Source organism: Oreochromis niloticus, linkage group LG17 (genome assembly GCF_001858045.2).
Source record: "Oreochromis niloticus isolate F11D_XX linkage group LG17, O_niloticus_UMD_NMBU, whole genome shotgun sequence".
Taxonomy (NCBI): Eukaryota; Metazoa; Chordata; class Actinopteri; order Cichliformes; family Cichlidae; genus Oreochromis; species Oreochromis niloticus.
Genome location: NC_031981.2, coordinates 37,501,449 through 37,522,362, shown reverse-complemented (window position 1 = coordinate 37,522,362; position 20,914 = coordinate 37,501,449). Strand labels below are relative to the sequence as shown.

At 43.8% G+C, this 20,914-nt stretch overlaps 2 protein-coding genes and 1 long non-coding RNA gene across 13 annotated transcripts; 2 read left to right on the top strand and 1 right to left on the bottom strand.

The window, feature by feature from the left end:
- Nucleotides 1–38: 38 nt before the first annotated feature.
- On the bottom strand, nucleotides 39–10,620 carry nfyba (nuclear transcription factor Y, beta a). 4 transcript variants are annotated; one of them, XM_019347219.2, is made up of 7 exons: nucleotides 10,482–10,620; nucleotides 8,550–8,643; nucleotides 8,322–8,452; nucleotides 2,589–2,786; nucleotides 1,069–1,147; nucleotides 913–992; nucleotides 39–579 (listed from the first exon to the last, which is right to left on the bottom strand). In XM_019347219.2, exons 2-7 carry the CDS (start codon nucleotides 8,641–8,643, stop codon nucleotides 547–549), a joined length of 615 nt encoding a protein of 204 aa, XP_019202764.1. In that variant the 5' UTR covers nucleotides 10,482–10,620; the 3' UTR covers nucleotides 39–546. The 4 variants fall into 4 exon arrangements, with proteins under 4 accessions (XP_019202764.1, XP_013129620.1, XP_005475645.1 ...); XM_013274166.3 differs by having other exon boundaries at nucleotides 10,507–10,531; XM_005475588.3 differs by having other exon boundaries at nucleotides 10,350–10,482.
- LOC102079836 (zinc finger BED domain-containing protein 1) lies at nucleotides 5,198–8,315 on the top strand. The gene is made up of 3 exons (XM_025899777.1): nucleotides 5,198–5,948; nucleotides 6,214–6,563; nucleotides 6,868–8,315. The coding sequence occupies exons 1-3, from the start codon at nucleotides 5,324–5,326 to the stop codon at nucleotides 7,120–7,122; spliced, it is 1,230 nt and encodes a 409-aa protein (XP_025755562.1). The 5' UTR covers nucleotides 5,198–5,323; the 3' UTR covers nucleotides 7,123–8,315.
- LOC102075679 (thioredoxin reductase 1, cytoplasmic) lies at nucleotides 8,737–19,617 on the top strand. Of its 8 annotated transcripts, none has more exons than XR_003214612.1 (4): nucleotides 8,737–9,450; nucleotides 18,443–18,542; nucleotides 18,789–18,923; nucleotides 19,413–19,617. It is a non-coding gene; the product is annotated as a thioredoxin reductase 1, cytoplasmic (long non-coding RNA). The 8 variants fall into 8 exon arrangements; XR_003214609.1 differs by having other exon boundaries at nucleotides 8,737–9,689; XR_003214608.1 differs by having other exon boundaries at nucleotides 8,737–10,039; nucleotides 18,443–18,510.
- The last annotated feature ends 1,297 nt before the right edge of the window (nucleotides 19,618–20,914 follow it).

The following is a 20,914-nucleotide window of genomic DNA, read 5'->3' as shown; positions in this document are numbered from 1 at the left end:
GATGAAATAAAATTCACTCTGAAACATCGCTTTTGAAGTTTTGTTCAAAGGATTTTTATGACATTAAAGCACATGGTAAACTGTCAACTTACAAAAGAGCTGCATAATCTAGTAAGACCGTAACAACACGGCTCCTCTTGATTCAAACAGAGAAGACATGGGGAAAAAAAAGCATCCGATGCAACGCTTCCCTTTATAACCCCCTCCATCCCAGCCCTACCCCAGAAAAGAGAAGGGACAAAAAAGCATAAAAGCAAACACATTAACACGCAAGCACAAACAGGAATTCATCACTAAGTCATGTACGACGACTAGCCTTTAAAATAAAGCCTTGAATTTCCCAGCTGCTTTGGAAGCAAAACATCTGGAACATTGCAGCTAGAAACTACACTTTCTACTAAACAGGTAGTGGCTTCTCTGTACATGAGGGATTCTGCAAACGCCTCCTGCTCTCTGTCTGATGACCTTCACCCGTCGGCCGGGTCAGATGTCATCGGAGAGTCTGCACGGAGCCGCGGCGTTCAGGCTGGGAGTGATGGAGCCTCGTCATGAAAACTGGATCTGCTGTACAGTGGGAATCTGGAACAAAGCGTGTTTAGAGAAGCATCACCAACAAAATTCCACTTTTCACGAAAAATAAACATAAACTATGAGATAATATACAAACTATAACGAGTACTCGGCTGTGTCCACACAGAAATGTAAAATGTATTCAGGAACATCTGTGCAGATTTAGCCAAAGAAGCCTGTCGTCAGATTTAGCTTCAGCTTTTATTACAGAATGTCCTGTCGAGCTGACTGCAAAGAGTTTCCCAAAATTAGGATAAAATAATCCAATTACGTGACTGATGTGTTTCCTCTTAGTACCAAGATAAGGGATAAAGGGACAGCACAGCAGTCATGTGTTTTTACCTGTTGATATGATGTGGTGTACACCATAACGTTCTGCTGCTGACCATCTGCTGTGATAATCCCAGCTGGCAGTGGATTTGCTGATGAGAGAAAAGCAGTGGAATTATTAGGACTGTTCATTAACAGTGGAGGGAAAACTGCTTGTGTTTCACTTACTGAAGCTGTCCTCTGAGAGGTCCTCACTAAGGCCTTCTCCCACAGTCACACCTGCCATTCCTTTCTCCCCCTTCATTGCCTGGAAGACAGCAGAAAACATTTTCACATGTCATTCTGTGCAGTGCTACGAAACACCAATTACACATACAGCATTTAAAAGAGTAGAAGCAGCCAGGTGCTGCCAAACACGTGTGTTTGATCATCTGATCATCAGCAAGCACGATCACCGCTACGAATCAGAAGCTTTGGCTCATTCAGGTTTGTGTTAACACAATGCCAGTCCTCCCAGCATCTCACACTCTACAGGGCTCAGTTAGCATGTTAAATGTTCAAAATGGAAATAGCACTCTTAGAGAATGTGTGGATAGTTTGTGAGAGTCGCCAGGAGAAAGCCTCTTCTCTGCAGGACCAAAGCCCATTGGTCCAATGGAAAGGTACCACAGTGGAGATGTTTGGCTATAATCCTCAGTGCCACATTTGGTGAAAACTAAAGACAGCATGTCAGCATTCAAACTGTCAAGCACCGCAGCGGAGCAGTGATGATTTTGGTTTGTTTAGCAGTCACAGGTATTGGGCACCTTGTAGTACAAACCTCTCAAAGAGTTCTAGGATCAAATATGAGGCCATGTGTCCGACAGCTAAAGCTCAGCTGAAACTGGGTCATGCAACAGGACAATAATCTCAAGTACACCAGAAAATCTACAACAGAACTGCTAAAAAAGAAAAACATAAAGCAGAGTGGTTTAAAATTCCTCCACAACGATGTGAGGAGCACAGAAAACAGTTGCTGCTTTCAAAGGAGGTTTAGGCCCAAATATCAACTTTTCCCAGCTGTATTTAACAGTCATTACAAGCAACGACATTTACTAATTAACATGGCAGGAACCCAGAAGAAATTACGACATGATTTAATCACCAATTTCTAAATAATGTCTCATCTATAAGCTTACATGAGAAAACGCTTTAATCAGCACACACATTCCAGAAATGACCATGGCTTCATTCACAAACATTACTGGTACTAGCACTATGTTGCTTTCTGTAAAACAATTAAAAGTTAGTTGGAGTTGTGCCCTTTATGAATTCCCTGATTCGACTGAGAATTCCATTCGACATTTTTTCATTGCTTAGCAGCATGTTCTACCCAATGATTCTGGGTAATCAAATTAGATGGCAAATAAAAATCTCTGACTGTGCTGGTGACACCTGTGAACACAGCTGCCTTATGGTCCTGTCAAAATGGACTGTTATGAATCACACAGATATATTAAAAGGGCATAATAACTGGATCATCTTCTAAAACTGCATGTCATCATCTAAGCTTTTTGCATTCATAGCTCTGGGTGACTTTTGAGAAGTTATTCGAGTTCTTTGAGGAGGTTGGTTCCATCAAACAGCAGTATTAACAAGGAAACAGAAAACTTCAGCAGTAAACAATCACAGAAACGTGACAACATTCAGAATCTCAACTTAAATATCCAAATAAATGGGATGTAGGTTACTATGAAGCTGCGCCTCACCTCTCTGAACTTCTGCAGGTAGAGCTTCAGTGGATCCACATACATGTCAAAGCCCAGCGTGGACATGGCAAACAGGATGTCCTCCCCATTGATTGTCTTCCTCTTTTCCTGGTGACAACGCTCACTCGCCTCAGACGTGATGAAGCTGATAAACTCGCTCACGCACTCCTGCACACACTCTTTGGCATCTTTTGCAATCTGTGGGGGCAAAAAACAAAAAAGAGATGCAGACATTACAGAGGATTCAAAGTTGGCCTTTGGAAACTACATGACATTTTCATCAGGCCAAAGAAAAATAGTTAAAAAGAATGCTGTTCTTATTCTTAGCATTCGTTTCGATGTCTCACTATGTGATGCGTCTCCCTGCGCACTCCTCGTATACTTTGAAGTATATCTTAACTTCCTATATGGCAGCGTCCTGGGCCCTTTTCAGAGGGGTGTCAATCCAGGACATCTGTGCACCAGCGAGCTGGTGTTCACCTCTCACCTTTGTCTGGTTTTACAGGCTGTACGTCTCCACTTCAGGAGTAGCTCAAGCAGTGCTGGGCACTGGGTCCTCACGTGGTTAGGTGAGCTGCTGGCTATTGCAGTGATTGCTTGAGATAAGCTTGTCTGGCAATACAGGAGTCTCCATTTCCCATAGTGAGACATCGAAATGAACGCTATTCAGTTCAATTCAATTTTATTGATACAGAGCCAAATCCCAACAGTAGCCTCAAGGTGCTAGTGAATGCTAGGAACGACAACTTCAGGTTGTGTAACCACATGGACCACATGTCCATGCTGCTGATCCCTGCATACACTCCCGTCAGGAGCAGAGCCCCCCCCCAGCCACAAAGACTGTGAAAACCTGTCCAGAAGGTGCATCACATCAGCTGCAGGACTGTTTTGAAAACACAGACTGGACTGTGTTTGAACACCTGGACCTCGAGGAGCACACAACATCAGTGCTCTCATATATAAACTTCTGTGTCAACAGTGTCAATGTGGACAAATGTCTCCGGGTGTATTCCAACCAGAAACCCTGGATGACTAAAGAGGTCCAGGTCCTGCTGAGGCAACGTGACTCTGCCTTCAGATCCGGTGACAGCATGCAGTACAGTGCAGCCAGATCTGATATCTAAAACAGTATCAGAGAGGCCAAGGCAGCGCACAAGAGGAACTTAGTCCAGCACCTAACCAGCTACAAGGCAATACCACGATGAGTGAGGGCAACGCGGCGCTTGTGGAGAAGCTGAACCACTTCTTTGCACGCTTTGAGGTGAAGGGACCAGAGGCAGCAGCAGCTCAAACATCAGACAGCAGCAGCCCAAGCCTCATGGTGCAGGAATATGAGGTGAGGCGCACACTGAGGGCAGCGAACCCCAGTAAGCCGGTCCAGATGGGGTGACCGGGGGGGGGTCTTCACTAAGATCTTCACGCTTCACTTTCCCAGTCCTGCATCCTGCCGTGCCTAAAGTCGGCCACAATCGTCCCACTGCCTACACAGACCAACATTAGCAGCCTCAAAGGCTACCCACCAGTTGCTCTAACACCTGTCATAATGAAGTGCTTCGAGTAACTGGTCTGACGTCACATCATGTCCTGCCTGCCACCCACACTCGACCTGCTCCAGTTCACATACAGAGCTAACAGATCAACTGAAGACGCCATTGTTACAACGGTCCGCACCACCGTCTCTCACCTGGAACAACAGGGCCGCTACGCCAGGCTGCTCTTTGTTGACTTTAGCTCTGTTTTTAATACGATACTCCCGGAGAGACTGATAGTTAAACTTCCTCCTGCCACCTGCTGCTGGATCAGAGACTTCCTGTCAGACCGTGTACAGAGAGTTAGAGTGGGGTCTCATCTTTCCCCAGCCCTCAGCCTCAACACCGGCTCTCCACAAGGCTGTGTACTGAGTCCCCCACTGTACACTCTGTACACACATGACTGTGTCAGTACCCACCCAGATGATACCACCGTGGTGAGGGGCGACGGGACGGCGTACAGAGCTGAGGTTCAGAGGCTGTCAGATTGGTGTGTTGACAACAACTTGGACCTCAAAACCACCAAGACAAAAGAGCTGGTAGTCGACTTCAGAAGGAGGAAGTCTGAGCTGCATCAGCATGAACGGGGAGTGTGTGGAAAGGGTCTCCAGTTTCAAGTTTCTGGGTGTGCACATAGACTCAGACCTCCAATGGAGCTCAAACACCTCTGTGGTTGTAAAGAAGGCCCAACAGCATCTCCACTTTCTGAGAATCCTCAGAAAAATGGACCTTAAGAAGGAGCTGCTGATCGTCTTCTACCATTGAAAGTAGGGCTGCTCAATTAATCGAATTTTAATCTCGATTATGATCTGGGCTTTCAACGATCATTAAAAATGACTGAGCCGATTATTAGCACCTCCCTCGTGCTTTACTCTCGCGCTGCTCCGTGTGGCAAATCGAGCACACCTCTCTGCGATTCGAACACGCGTCACAACAATTAAGAGGACCCGAGGGAAGCTCGGGAAGCTAAGCAGAAGTTATTTGGAGAGGAGAGGATAATGGCTGCTGAAGAAAGAATGCCGCTGGTTGAAAAGAGGTAAAACGACTTCAGTGGTGTGGAAACATTACGGGTTCGCGGAGTCAGACGTGGATCAAGTAGACATAGTGTGGAAACTTTGCTACGGTGTCGTAGCTGCACCACAGAGCAACACTACAAATTTATTCAATCATTTGAAGAGCGCTCACAAAGTGACATACGATCAAACAATGAAGGAGCATAGAGAAAAACTCTCAACAACACCTGCTTCATCCTCACAGACCTCCATTCACGCTACCCTGTACAACGCGACTAAATATCCCACCAGCTCCCAGAGACACAAGGAGATAACAAACGCAGTAACGTTTTTCCTCGCCAAAGAGCACTGCTCAATTAACACAGTGAACAACCCCGGCTTTAAGAAACTAATCAACACTTTGGACAAACGGTATAACTTGCCATCTCGTCACTATTTTAGTCGAGTGGCGATTCCCGCTTTATATGATGAGTGTCATGATGGTGTCGCAAAGGAAGTGGCTACAGCCCAATATTTTGCCACCACAACGGACCTGTGGTCAAGCCGCACCATGGAGCCGTATTTGAGCCTCACGGTACATTTCATTGACATGGATTTCAACATGAAAACGAAATGTCTCCAGACATCATTTTTCCCAGAAGACCACACAGGGCAGAACATAGCTGCAGGTCTGAAACAAGCACTGGCTACGTGGGATCTGGAGGAGAGTAAACTCGTCTGTATAACCACAGACAACGCTGCAAATGTCATGCTGGCTGCACAACTGAATGGCTGGATGAGGCTCCAGTGCTTTGGGCACAGATTACATTTGGCCATAGGTGAGTAGGCCTAATTCCTACTGAATATGATGCATAATGTGATTTTCTTTCAATAAGTATACAACGTAATTCTTCGAATGAATATAATATATAAAATAGATTTAAATTCAGAGATACCTTTATTCATTCTCACAGTCATACACATTTTCTATGAATTATACAAACACATAAATAAGCTACCATCACTTTTTCTTATTCATCACACTCAAGGAAATGATAATCATCATCCTGATAATGCTTGTTTATATTTTTTATGTTTTTATAGAAAGAGCCATGAAAGATCACAGGATTGAGCGTGCAGTGGGGGTCTGCAAACAAGTGGTCAGCACCTTTTCATTCAGTTGGAAAAAAAGGAAAGAGCTGAAAAAGGCACAGATAGACCTCAAACTGCCAGACCACTCCTTAAAGACTGAGTGTCCAACCAGATGGGGATCTAGGCAGGCCATGGTTTCCAGAGTCCTCGAGCAGCAGAAGGCCATTGCCCGTGTCCTCTCCCAAGACAGAGGAACCAGGCACCTCATCCCCTCATGGCAGGACATTGATGTCCTTGAGGCCATCAACAAGACCCTGGGACCTTTGGTTGAATTCACTGATGCACTTTCTGGAGAGAAATATGTGAGTGTGTCTTTTATAAAACCAACACTCCACCTATTTAACAACTCGATCTTGGCTGAGCAAGATGATGACACAGACCTCTCAAAATGCATCAAGAGGAGAATACTGGAGTACCTAAATGAAAAGTATGGTGACTCACCAACACAAGAGTTGCTTGACATGGCCACTGTCAAGCAATGTATAAATAAAATAGTATTATTTATAGTAATTATTTAAGGATTGTATTTTTGAATGCCAAACCTGAGACAAATAAAACTGGTTCCTCATTCTGTGTTGCTGTCATTTTATGTTTGTCCCATTAAAGGAGGCTGCAGTGATGGGGACACCCGTTGGTAACACGGAGGTTGCTGATAATGGTGCATCAAACCAAAAGAAGAGGAAAAAGGGCCTAAGCAGCTTCTTTAAGGCCCCTCACAGCACAGCTCCAGGTGCAGAACATGCTCTTCAACTGGAACAGGCCATAGCTTTTGAGCTTCAGGCCTACCTCCAGGCAGGGACCCTGGACACAGAGGAAGACCCACTGGGGTGGTGGAAGCTATCGCAGAACCTCTTCCCATGACTCTCCATCCTGGCAAAGAAATATCTTTGCATCCCAGCCACAAGTGCCTCATCAGAAAGGGTCTTCAGCACTGGTGGAAATGTTGCCAACTGCCTGCGTGCATCCCTGAAGCCTGATCATGTCAATAGGCCGGTGTTTTTGGCTAAAAACCTTTGAGAGGTTGCAGGAACCATGTTTTGTTGAGCCATTTTGAGACTGTATGGGACTTGGGCCTACTAGCTTTTATTTATTTCTTATAAAAGGTACTACTTTCAGTGTTTCATTTTATTTTTGTTCAGGCAGCAACTTTAGTTGACATACCTCAATGTCAGTTTGATGCAATTGTGCATTTTGTGGCTACACAGCTTGCCTTGATGTTTGGTTATTTGTATGCATAAATATTATGCAGCAGTTTGAAGTTCACTAAACATAGATGTTTACATTTTTCATTTATTTTTTATATTGCAAACATTTGCACTGTTATCAGTATTTGCACACTATTTTATATTATTTTTGACAATCTTTAAAGCCATTATTCAATACATTGTTATTGTTAAATAAATATCGTCAAATAATCGAGATCTCAATTTCAGTGAAAATAATTGTTCATTTTTGCCATAATCGAGCAGCCCTAATTGAAAGTGTGTTGATATCCTGCATCTGTGTGTGGTTCTCCAGCTGCACCACGGCACACAAAAAAGCACTTCAGAGGGTCATTAATATGGCCCAAAAAATCATTGGACATCCTCTTCCCTCCCTGAAGGACCTGTACAGCACTATTGTACTAGGTATGACTGTGCAATGACAATAAAGAGTGATCTCTTATCTCTAACCCTGGTTCTCAAAGTAGCATGAGTGAGATATCTCAGCAGACAGCCCTTCTTGCTGGGCAAAGCTTTCAGTTATTGTAATAGTGAAAGCTATTTAAAGGGGGCCAGGATGAAAGTGAAACTGAGGAGGTTAAGAATCTCTTTGAGCTCAACTCCAGATCCTCCTGTTCACGTCCCCTAACTAAATAAAGACCCCCAAATTTCCTGATGTATCCATCCATGCGAACACTTAGAATAACATACTGTATGAAGCCGTTATTGTTTCCGTTTCCTTTCAAATAACCAAGGCGATCAGCTTTACCTTAGCCCACATGTTACCTATCTTAAAGAACTAAAACTAATGCAGAGCATCAGCCGTATGCATTTCTCTTCCCTTCATCCCTCACAAACCTTTCCAGTCTGAGGAACAGCATTCTTCATGATGCGAGCCACATTAGCAATGGGAAGATATATGTCCTGTTCCCTGTAGTTCTCCTTACTGCTGCCGTCTTCATGGTCATTCAGATTCTCATCTCCATCATCTATAAAACACACACAGAGTCAGCTCTATGAGAACAAAGCCAAAAAGCACTTCAGTGAAGATGATGATTTTCTACTGACACTTTGTTTTTTCCTTACCTTCCTGAGGCTGGAGAACATAGTGACTGGAAGCCATGTACTCTCCAGTGATGCCCAGCTGGGAGGCGTCGGTGGTCGAGCTGTCTCCGTCCATCTGCAATACCACACAGCTGGCTTAGTTATTTGGATCTGTAGCACTACAGTAAACCCGTGAAGCCTGACTGTAGCCAGCTTCTTAGAGCCACACCTTAGGAATGATCTGAGTTATTTAGAAGGGTCCCTGCAAGCATGCTCCTCAAGGAAGGAGAAGATGTTTTCCTTTGGGACCACCACATGCTGTTTTACTATGCTCTGAGCTATGAAGCAGAATAAATAATGACAGCTTGCTGTTTTTCTCCGAAGCTACACTGTGACGCCAACACTCCGACTGACCTAGAGATGTCTGACATGGGCCAACACAAAAGAAAGTGCAGCTATGACCTGTTAACAAACCATTCATCCATTTTATTTATTGATCTTTTGTTTGACAGTAGCAGAACCACTGTTGTATCGAGTAGGGTAAGGTGTTGTTTAAATGAAAACAGAACTTTTAAAGTTTGAAGAAATAATTTTTTTAAATGGATCATGACAATGATCAGTGTTGACTGATTTGAGCATTTTTATCCTAATGTTTTAGGCCACATGTCAAGCCCTGCGATCAACAGCGAAACGTGCATCAAGGGTTGACCTAACAAGTGAAAGATCCCGGTTCGATCCCAGAAGGAGACAAATCCCTTTGGGGTTGTGTCAGGAAGGGCATTAAAAATAATACCAAGTAAAAGATGCAGTTACTGTAGCGACTCTTTGTAAATAAGGGGGCAGCTAAAAGTAGCTTTAATTTTTTGCAGGTTAGGACAGTTTAATTTTTTTTCCCTTTTAATACGTATGAATTAACGAGGTCCTTCAGTTATTCAATCAACTGGTAAGCTAAAGGCAAAGGCTACTTTATTATAACATCGCATCTATCAGGGAGAGAAGGCCATCACAATGTTTTTATAGCGTAATACGAAGTCATCCAACATTTCGGTGTACACTAAATATCGGTAGCTCTTACTGGGTGGAGATAACCTAGCCGTTAATAGTGCGCCAAACGTGTTTTGTGTTGTCACCGAATCCTGATACATGCGTGTGTTTTTGTTTTCCAGCAGACGGACTTGGCGGGTTTGTTGCTATTGTGTCCTGATGCTTGTTTTAGAGGGTTTATCATCAACCTGGGTTTCTACTAACGGCTAGCTTGGTTAAGTAGTGCACTTTGGTGCTCAGACATATTTTCTGACATGTATAACGAGGAATGCCACAATAACAGCGCTCCCTCATACTGTGCGCACTTTTATATCGGCCTGTGTGTTTACACTGAGAAATGTTTAACTTGGCATGACACAGCTAGCTACCCACTGGAACTGTTAGCATTTATCTGAAAGGGAAAACGTAAAACAGCTGTAAGCCAACGGTGAGGCCAGCTTACGTTAGCCACATGCTAAATACACTGGCATGTGTTTGGCTACCGTGTGGTAAGTAGCGGTTATCAGTCGCAGCTGTGACATTTTTAGCTAATGTTAGCTAATGTTAACCCGGGGATGAAGTTAGCCCGTGGGCTCGCCAATATTGGGGAAACCAGTGCTTTTAACGTAATGAAGAGAAGCTTTCCAGTGGGCTGTTACCTTCAGTAGTTAACCTATTCAGGCACACAGTGTCCCTTGAATACATTCTCACTGCAAATCCAACGCAATTCGCGTCCGCCTTGGCCTGTTCTTTGTGGTGCACAGCATAGCAAGACGTGACCGGGGCCGAAATGTTTAGTAGTCATTTTTAAACTTTCACCCGCTGGATACTTCCTGATGAGCAGCCCTCGTTCACCCAGACAACAAATAAAAAAATCAGACAGAGACGGACATTTCCATTCGAGCTAACGAGAAATCGGTTAGCAATCATTGGCCGGAGCCAGGAACAAACCTGCAATGAAGCCCTGGTTGGTTACCTTCCTGAGACGGCTGTTTGGTTGGACAGAAAATGGCTGCAAAAGGACCAGTCCCAGCGCGGAGCCGCGGCTGCACTACCCCATCTCAACAGTAGAGGCCCGTGCTGCGTTCAGGACCTTCAGTACCGCACAAGCCCAAATCTACATAGGAATGGTAGTTGGTACTGTTATCGAAATGTATGTCCAAGTAACATAAACGAAGTAGAAAACTCTTACATCGTTAGATAAAGTACACATTAGATATAATGTAATATCACAGAAAATGTAATTTTCTTTCGGTTTTATTAGTTCCTACATTTACGGCAGCAAGTTAACGCATCTTGTAGCGCGTGGATATCCAGACAACGTCTACGCAGTGTTGCCAACTTAGCGACTTTGTCGCTATATTTAGCGAGTTTTCAGACCCCCTTAGCGACTTTTTTTTCTAAAAAGCGACTAGCGACAAATCTGGCGACTTTTTCTGGTGTTATTGGAGACTTATTTATGATGACTTTTTGACGTGAAAGCGCGTATCACTCTTACTGTTAACAAGCAGCGGTGCTGCCGTGGGCACCTTACCCGTGCCAAAGCACTCACAGGCGGAGGATAGTCCTCCCCCAGCTGCTATCAGGGCAGGACATGTTCACACCTATGCGTCCAAACTGCAAATGAATCGTGCATGAGCGAAGCCGCTGCTCCCACACTGACTGTAACGCAGTCAGATCTTATTTTACTGTTATGCTGTTTTGTGGATCACAAGTTTTAAAACTACTTATAAACACACACACACACACACACAGTAACTCCACCAGAGTGCCGATTTCGGGTCACTTTTGCCGGTCCAAGCCCGGATAAAGGAGCAGGGTTGGAATTGTGACATTAAAAAACAATAATTGCAAAAAGAAATTTAATTTGTAGTTCTAAATAAATTCTAAATGCATTTAGGACGTTTTATACTGACTTTATGTCTCTTCCACGATGTTATTTCTCTCTCCAACAGGTTACAATTACATTAGCATGACCAATTATGCAAATTAGGCGTTGACGTCATTTAGCGACTTCTAGCGACTTTTAGGACAGCCAATAGCGATTTTCCTTACTGAGGAGTTGGCAATACTGCGTCTACGTGTTCTGCCTGTCGCCGCTGTCATATGGTATAATAAATTAATTTGTAAAAAACGAACAAACACACACACAAAACCGAAAAAATGCAACTCGAATTTTGTTTTAAACCTGTTGAAAGGCGGGGGACAGTAATAGTTCCTGACATTTCTGACTAACATAGGTAGGCTTTTTCATCACGGGCAGCATTTTTCAACCAAGTGCGACAACAAGCCACTTTACGGTTTACCTTTGTGTTACACTTTATGGTTGTTTGTTTTGTGTCTGGGGCTTTCATATGTAATGGCCATTTCGTGTACACTTGCTCAGAATCCCCAAACCTTGTTTTACTGTCTGCTTTCAGATAAACTAGACGAGAAAGAAGGCGGAAACGCATATACTCATAGATATTAATACTATTAAATAAATACTGTTTTATTTAAAAGTTGAATTGTAAGATATTTGATGTTATTATACTAGCTATGTATACTATAGCTTCCAATGAAGGCTAAAAAAAGGAGACTTCAAAAAAACTGGAGAAGGTAGAAGAACAAATTTACTATTTACAACTTACTACTATTAGGAACCTTTGCAGTGACAGACACATTATTATGATTTGTGGCATTGCTCACAGATAATGTGGAAAGTCTTGGTTCTGTCAAGTTAAAGTTTAAAACTTCTCATTTGGATTAGATGTTGTTCAGCATGATTGTTGTGACCTGGCCTAACTACCTCTGTGACTATGTATTACCCATTGTTGGGTAAGTTACTTTAAATCAGTAACTTAGTTACATTACTAGTTACTTCTATCAAAAGTAACTCAGTTACTTCAAGTTACTCGTTACTTTCAAAGTAACTACTTACTAGGGAAAGTAACTTTGGTTTTACTCAGAATTCTCTTGTTAATGTGTTGCTTCCGTAACTGCATACCCAGCAAGATTGCCAGTCTTCTAGCTTGCTTACATGTTAGTACTATCCTGCCACAAGTGCACTGTGCCACCTTCCCACATAAAGGAAAAGATAATGTGCATATTTCCACGACAGAAATCCCACGCCTGGACCGTCGTTGATCGCCGCCATGATTCTAGCCTACGCCACAGCGTCATGTGCGCTTTTTACATCCAACACGAAAACTGCAGTCGTGTTGCTTTCGATTGTACTCAGAACTCGGAAATTCTGCCTTCCGAATAGGAAGATGTAGGTAACACCAGACTGCAGATGAGCTGCATACAGAGCTGGACCGGGACAAAAAAATCGGATAATTATTTTTTAAAAGCTAGATATTTTAAATGAGAATAAGAAAGAAAAGTACTTCTTTGTGCCCCCCTCTCTCTGTTAATGCCCTACCTGGCCCCCTGGCAAAACTTTGCTAGACCCGCCCCTGCACAGTTACCAGCTGTCAGCTACATAAAAAAAGGATGCTGGTGTTATTTGTCTCTCAGAAACAGTTCATAACTTCCCTTCAACTCATTCATGTCACCTTAAAGGTAAACCTGTTTCTCCATCACCTGTTCAGCTCTGATGATTCAGTAAGGACATCTCCTGGTTTCATCTGCATGTTTCCCTCTCACCACATATCCAAACTGATATCATGACCAGCAGCTTTTACAGCTGTGGCTCCAGCAAACATCAGCTGATACTAGAAATTAATATTAAATAAATTCTAACAACAGCTGATCAAGCTTAAACGTGCTGCTGTTGTTTAACGCGACATCCGCTGGTTTCCTCTTTCTGGCGCAAAGTGGGCGATAAACAAACAAGAGAGAAAAGCCGATCAGCTGATCATTGATCAGTTTCATGATTGAAGTAGAAACAGGAGAGGAGAGAATGAGAGAAGAAGAGGCAGCTGTGCAGCTTCAGCTTTGTGTCTTTTTCATTGTAGCTGAAGTCCGGGACAAACTGTGTTCCTTTTCACCTCAGTACGAAACGCGTAATATTTTCTCTGAATACCAGACGATTCTGTTTTTTAGGGGACGGTTGGCAACTCTAATAATTAACCGTATGAACAAAATATAAAGTTCAACATCAGTAACATAGCACCCACCCAGCTGTATAGAAACTCCGTCATGCTAGCTAGCACGCAGTACGAAAATGTCAGCATAACGAAAATAAACTCCACCTAAACTTGGTTTATATCTGACTCCGATAGACTGCAGGTCATAACTTCTTACCTGAAGTTCAGTTCACCTGACACGCGGACCGGCGGCCGCTTCGGGTCTCTCCTCCTGCCTCCCTTTTCCTTCATCCACCTGCTGGCCTCCACCACTTGCTAATGTTATTGAATCTGTGGGAGCTCCGCGATATCCACCACACAAAGTAACGAGTAACGAGCCTATCTAAATCCCAGTAACGAGTAACGCGTTCCTGATTTTGGCATAATAGCTAGTTACCGTGCTCGTTACCACAATAATAACGTAGTTACTGTAACGCCTTACTTAATAACGCGTTAGTCCCAACACTGGTATTACCAATCCCAAAGAGTTTGATGTAAGCGGCTGTATGAGGTCAAAGGTGTTAGGAAGATAATATTTAGTCAAGAACTCAAAGATTTTCCTCTAGAATATTTGCAACATCCTGCTGTACCAGAGAAAACACAGCATCTCAAAGTCTCCCTCTCACTCTCTCCCCCTCTATCACACACACACACTAGATCAGCACTATAGACAAAAACTAGAGTCACAAGTCTGAGAAAAGGAAACTTTCATCTAAGCTTATGCTATAAACTCACACCGTATTCAATAAGGCTACAAGCCCAAAAGACAAAGATAAAATATCTGTAATGTCTGTAAACATGAAACAAAAGAGAGAAGTCACAGGTCTTCAAAGACTGACTTAATGAGTCACTATATAACATATATAAACACCCAGCACGCCCCTGCGGGCGGTTTATCCTTCAAGCGGGTCCTCTACCAGAGGCCTGGGAGCTTGAGGGTCCTGCGCAGTATCTTAGCTGTTCCCAGGACTGCGCTCTTCTGGACAGAGATCTCCGATGTTGTTCCCGGGATCTGCTGGAGCCACTCGCCTAGCTTGGGAGTCACCGCACCTAGTGCTCCGATTACCACGGGGACCACCGTTACCTTCACCCTCCACATTCTCTCGAGCTCTTCTCTGAGCCCTTGGTATTTCTCCAGCTTCTCGTGTTCCTTCTTTCTGATATTGCTGTCATTCGGAACCGCTACATCGATCACTACAGCCGTCTTCTTCTGTTTGTCCACCACCACTATGTCCGGTTGGTTAGCCACCACCATTTTGTCCGTCTGTATCTGGAAGTCCCACAGGATCTTAGCTCGGTCATTCTCCATCACCCTTGGGGGCATCTCCCATTTTGACCTCGGGACTTCCAGGTTATACTCGGCACAGATGTTCCTGTACACTATGCCGGCCACTTGGTTATGGCGTTCCATGTATGCCTTGCCTGCTAGCATCTTGCACCCTGCTGTTATGTGCTGGATTGTCTCTGGGGCATCTTTACACAGCCTGCACCTGGGGTCTTGCCTGGTGTGATAGACCCCAGCCTCTATGGATCTTGTGCTCAGAGCTTGTTCTTGTGCTGCTATGATTAGTGCCTCTGTGCTGTCTTTCAGTCCAGCTTTGTCCAGCCACTGGTAGGATTTCTGGATATCAGCCACCTCCTCTATCTGCCGGTGGTACATACCGTGCAGGGGCCTGTCCTTCCATGATGGTTCCTCGCCTTCCTCCTCTTTCTTGGGTTTCTGCTGCCTGAGGTATTCACTGAGCACGCTGTCAGTTGGGGCCATCTTCGTGATGTATTCGTGGATGTTTCTTGTCTCATCCTGGACTGTGGTGCTGACACTCACCAGTCCCCGGCCCCCTTCCTTCCGCTTAGCGTACAGCCTCAGGGTGCTGGACTTGGGGTGAAACCCTCCATGCATGGTAAGGAGCTTTCTTGTCTTTATGTCAGTGGCTTCTATCTCCTCCTTTGGCCAGCCTATTACCCCAGCAGGGTACCTGATCACGGGCAGGGCGTAGGTGTTGATGGCCCGGATCTTGTTCTTACCGTTCAGCTGACTCCTCAGGACTTGCCTGACCCTCTGCAGGTACTTGGTGGTTGCAGCTTTCCTAGCGGTCTCTTCATGGTTCCCATTCGCTTGCGGGATCCCCAGGTACTTGTAACTGTCCTCTATGTCTGCAATGTTGCCTTCTGGTAGTTCAATCCCCTCAGTTCTGACTACCTTCCCTCTCTTTGTTACCATCCGACTACACTTCTCCAGTCCGAATGACATTCCAATGTCATTGCTGTATAGCCTGGTAGTGTGGATCAGTGAATCGATGTCTCGTTCACTCTTGGCATACAGCTTGATGTCATCCATGTACAGGAGGTGGCTGACAACCGCTCCGTTCCGTAGTCGGTATCCGTAGCCAGTCTTGTTAATGATCTCACTGAGGGGGTTCAGGCCTATGCAGAACAGCAGTGGGGACAGAGCATCTCCTTGGTAGATCCCGCACTTGATGGTGACTTGTGCTATGGGCTTGGAGTTGGCCACTAGTGTTGTGTGCCACATCCCCATTGAGTTCCTGATGAAGGCTCTTAGGGTCCTGTTGATCTTATACAATTCTAGGTGTTCCAGTATCCAGCTGTGGGGCATTGAGTCATAGGCCTTCTTGTAATCAATCCAGGCTGTGCACAGGTTGGTCAGTCTGGTCTTGCAGTCTCGGCTGACTGTTCTGTCTACCAGTAGCTGGTGTTTTGCGCCTCTGGTATTCTTGCCAATCCCTTTCTGTGCCCCGCTCATGTATTGACCCATGTGCCTGTTCATCTTAGCCGATATGATGCCTGACAGGAGCTTCCATGTAGTACTGAGGCAGGTTATTGGTCGGTAGTTGGATGGGACCGGTCCCTTCTTGGGGTCCTTGGGGATCAGGACCGTCCGACCTTCGGTTAGCCATTCCGGGTGTCTCTCGTTAACTAGCAGCTGGTTCATTTGTGCTGCCAGACGCTCGTGGAGTGCAGTCAGCTTCTTCAGCCAGTAGGCGTGAACCATGTCGGGGCCTGGTGCTGTCCAATTCTTCATACTGGAGACCCTTTCTTGGATGTCTGCCACTGTGATGGTTACTGGACCCTGTTCAGGGAGGTCGCTATGGTCTGCCCTCAGATCCACTAGCCACTGAGCATTGCCGTTATGGGTTGTGTCTTTCTCCCATATGCTCTTCCAGTATTGCTCCGTCTCCAGCCTTGGTGGTGCTGTTCTGTTATTATTGTTCCCTTGCCACTGAAAGTACACCTTTGCTGGTTCTGTGGAGAACAGCTGGTTTATTCTCCTGCCTTCTATCTCTCTGGTGTACCTCCTCAAGCGGCTGGCCAAGGCTGTGAGTCTTTGCTTGGCAGTTTCCAAGGCCTCAGGTATGGACAGCTTGTTGTATTTCTTATGCACCTTCTTTGTTGCGCCTTTCTGCAACTCTGTTAGTTGGCTAACCTCCCTTCATGCTACTTTGATCTTGCCCTCTAGCCTCCTTCTCCATGGAGGGTACTGCCCCTTGTGGCTGTTCAACTATATATATATATATATATGTATATATATATATATATATATATATATATATATATCCTTCTCTTTTGAACACCTCTTTTTAACTTTGATTACTAAACTTAATTTAACGCTGCACTAGCTAAGTACTCTATGAGCACGCTCAGGAAAAGTAGTTTTACAAAGTTGTTTAACAGGTTCGCAGACACTCTGTACAACTGACATGCATACTGCCATATTGCTCCTTCATTGTCAAAAGCTTTTAGAAGAGGTGTCAGTGAAGTGTAAACTCACCGAGTAAATATTTGCAGAACTAAATTCAGGTCATAAGGAAAAATGTATACTGCATTTAAAAAAGGTTATTCTGTGGGTCACAAGAGTGTTTTCAGATCCAAGGGATCAACTCAATCAAATGAGCCAAATCACAACACCAGTCAATTCCAGGTGCTACCCTACAATAATACAGAGAAAACCCCAACAATCAAACAACCTCCTGTGAGTAAGCAATCGGCAAAAGTGGGAAGGAAAACCCCCCCTTTAACAGGAAGAAACATCCGGCAGAACCAGGCTCAGGGAGGGGCGGAGCCATCTGCCTGCAGCCAGTTAGGGGTGAGGAAGACAGGATAAAAGACGTGCTGTGGAAGAGAGCTGGAGATGAAAAACAACTAATGATTAAATGCAGAGAGGTGTGTAAACAAATAGTGAGAGAAAAAAGGTGAGCAAAGAAGAAGTGCATTATGGGAAGCCTAGTACAGCACAACCTAGGCATATAGTAGTGTAACTAAGGGAGGGTGTATTGTGACCGGATCCAGCCCTAACTACTGTAAACTTGATCAAATAGGACAGTTTTGAGCCTAATTTTAAATCTAATCTCCCGAATCTAAGCTGGTTTCACAGAACAGGGGCCTTAAAGCAACAGGCTCTATCTCCCATTCTGCTTTACTCTACGAATCACAGTACCTTCTATAATTACTATTCCCAAATATCACTCATTATTTGACTACTATAAGGCATAGATTGCTCGCCTTTTATTCATATTTGTGCTTCCCCAAGTTCCTCTGTATGCATGCAGCATTAACTCCTGCTGTGCTCCCAGTAGTTAGAGGACACTTCACCAACTGCACCTCATAATTACTGCTAATCTGGTCAATGAATGCACTCTTTGCCACGGCCCAGCTCAGGTAATTAGCATATTAATGGGCTTCATGGTAATGGGATGATGTGTGAGCAGCTCTCGACAAGAGTGGAAATGAGCTGAAGGGACAAGAGCTGGGACTGTTGAGAAGGACAAATGCTTAGGCCGTTTAAATATTTAATTTCTCTCCTTCAAGTTGCTCTCTGACTTTTTTCCTCTTCTCTTAATCATTCAGGACCTGCAGTGTTGGGGAAAAGGTGCTTGTCCTTGACCTCATGGCCACCACTCCAAGAGGCACCAGGGGCGAGTGTTCAGTTTTTTGAACCAGAACTATGGTGATAAATATTAAGTCCTTTCCTTTCCTTTCCTTTCCTTTCCTTTCCTTTTGTTGATGTTTGTGAAACAGAACATGTTTTTGTTTTGCATGGTAAAATGAATTATTTGACCCCATTTGTCATTCAATTATAGATAAACACTAGATTTGTTTATTGTGCAAACATTCCAACTTCACATGAAATACAAGCACTTGTATAACTATGTGTAAGTCCAAATGCAAATATCCCACTCTTGATTCATTTCAGTGGGACACACCTGGGCTGAACTGGTGCAGGCCGTGCAGGAGCAGGTGAGGAGCAGCAGTTTAGACCTGAAGAGGGCGCTGCAGAGCTGTGGAGCCGCTGTCCTCGGTGCTCACGGAGAGACCTCATACAGTTACGGTATCTGTTAAAATACATTCTATCTTTGATAGAATCACTGCAGAAAAATCATCAGTAAATACAAATGGTGTGCTGTTTAACAACAACAACAAAACAAACAAAAACTCCGGATGTTTTCTGACATTTGTCACAATTTTATGATTACATGGATGGATGGTCAATGCCTAATAAGATTTACTCATACTTTCAAATATTTGTTGACAGTAATCAATTGAATTGTGTGTAAAGTTGAAAAAATATATATTTGAAAAGTGAGTTTTGAGAGATTTTTGCATTTACATCCATGCACTGGTAATATTTTTGGACCACCCTCCAGTGGCCACTAGATGAACTGCAGCACAGAAGGAAAGATGGTCTGTAGCATTAATGTGCTGACTTTTTATTGGTGGAAAACCATCAATTATCTCACTGGTTGTCAATATTAGTAATTTCTATTAAAATATAAAACTTCTGTTATAATCTAAGCTGCTTTCCCAATTTGTGTTTAAGGTGCAGATACAGTTGGGAGAAAAAGCCACCTGACAGCAGACATCTTTGTCATTGCTACAGGAGAGAGACCGCAGTATCTTGGCATACCAGGGGACAGAGAGTACTGCCTAACTAGCTCAACTAACACACTAACTCTACAGCAAAAAAACATCTAAAATGTATTGACCATCACCTTAAAATACATTTCCTTCTTTCCTTCTACCTTTCCTGGAGTTCAGTTTTTTTAATAAAACCAAATTACAACAGTCACGTCAAGGTACTTTATATTTTAAGGTAAAGACCCCACAACAATACAGATAAACAGAATATTGAATTTAGGTTATATTATAATAAAATTGTTTAAGATCCTAAAAATTGTCCTTCTAACTCTGTTCAGTTAGACGGATGTTTATCTGTTTTCTTTTTACATAGCACACATGTAATCAACCCAAACTATGGCCTAAATAAATCCAAGGTTCAATATCTGCAAAGAACAAATGGAGGTGAGAAGTAACTGAGCAATCAAGTACTCAAGTACTGTACTGCACTACAACAGTGACTGCATGGTGTAGTGGTTAGCACATTTGCTTTGTATGTGAAAAAGTCTGTTGTTCAAAGCTGGAGGAGACACAAATCCAGCCTTGAGAGTCAGAAGCTCGTGTGCTCCGAGCGCTGGTCCCAAGCCAGAAGCAATTCAATTCAGTTTTCTTCATATAACCTAAAATAACATCAGCAGTCACATCAAGGTGATTTATATTGTGCAGAAAATAAATGGGATGGTTGCAACATGAAGAGCGTTCTGTGCCAAATCAGAAACACAAAAGCATCTGCTGTGGCAAACCCGTGGGTCACAAGGACATACTGCGATACTGTAAAATCTCAACTTTTGCAACAATAAGTGTATTTAGCCTCAGAGTGAAGAGGGACATGTGGTTTTACTCACAGTTATGAAACACTGTCCACTGCCCAATCACTTTACACTTTCTTGCTTTAATCAGAATCAGAAAGACTTTATCTCCAAGGGGCAATTAACATACAACAGAGCAGCATGGCATTGAAGATAAGGACAGGGCATAAACAGGCAATAAGGGTGAGATAATAAATACACAGATAACTTAAAGACATTAAGAAGGGACTGCTTTGCTCTTACTGCCTCATGATAGAGACTTGGCAGCAAAAAGTACAGAGTCTGCTATTTCAGGCTATTTGGTCGGTGTACAGTGGATCTCAGATACTGGCTTGGATTTATATAGTGTTGTTCTGTCATTGCTGACCACTCAGAGCACTTTGGACCACAAACCCTCATACAATGCTTCACTGTGTATACTTGAAGAACTTTATCTTTTTAACATCCACGGCCAGCTTAGAATCACCAGGTAACCTAACAGGTGTCTCTGGACTGGGAGGTAGTGGGAATACCAGGGGAATCCTGGGTATTCCCACCACCTCTGTGTCTCAGGCCTAGATAAGCAATTGGTAGTTCAGTGGATGAATGGATCCATGTTTGTTAATGGCTGCAGATC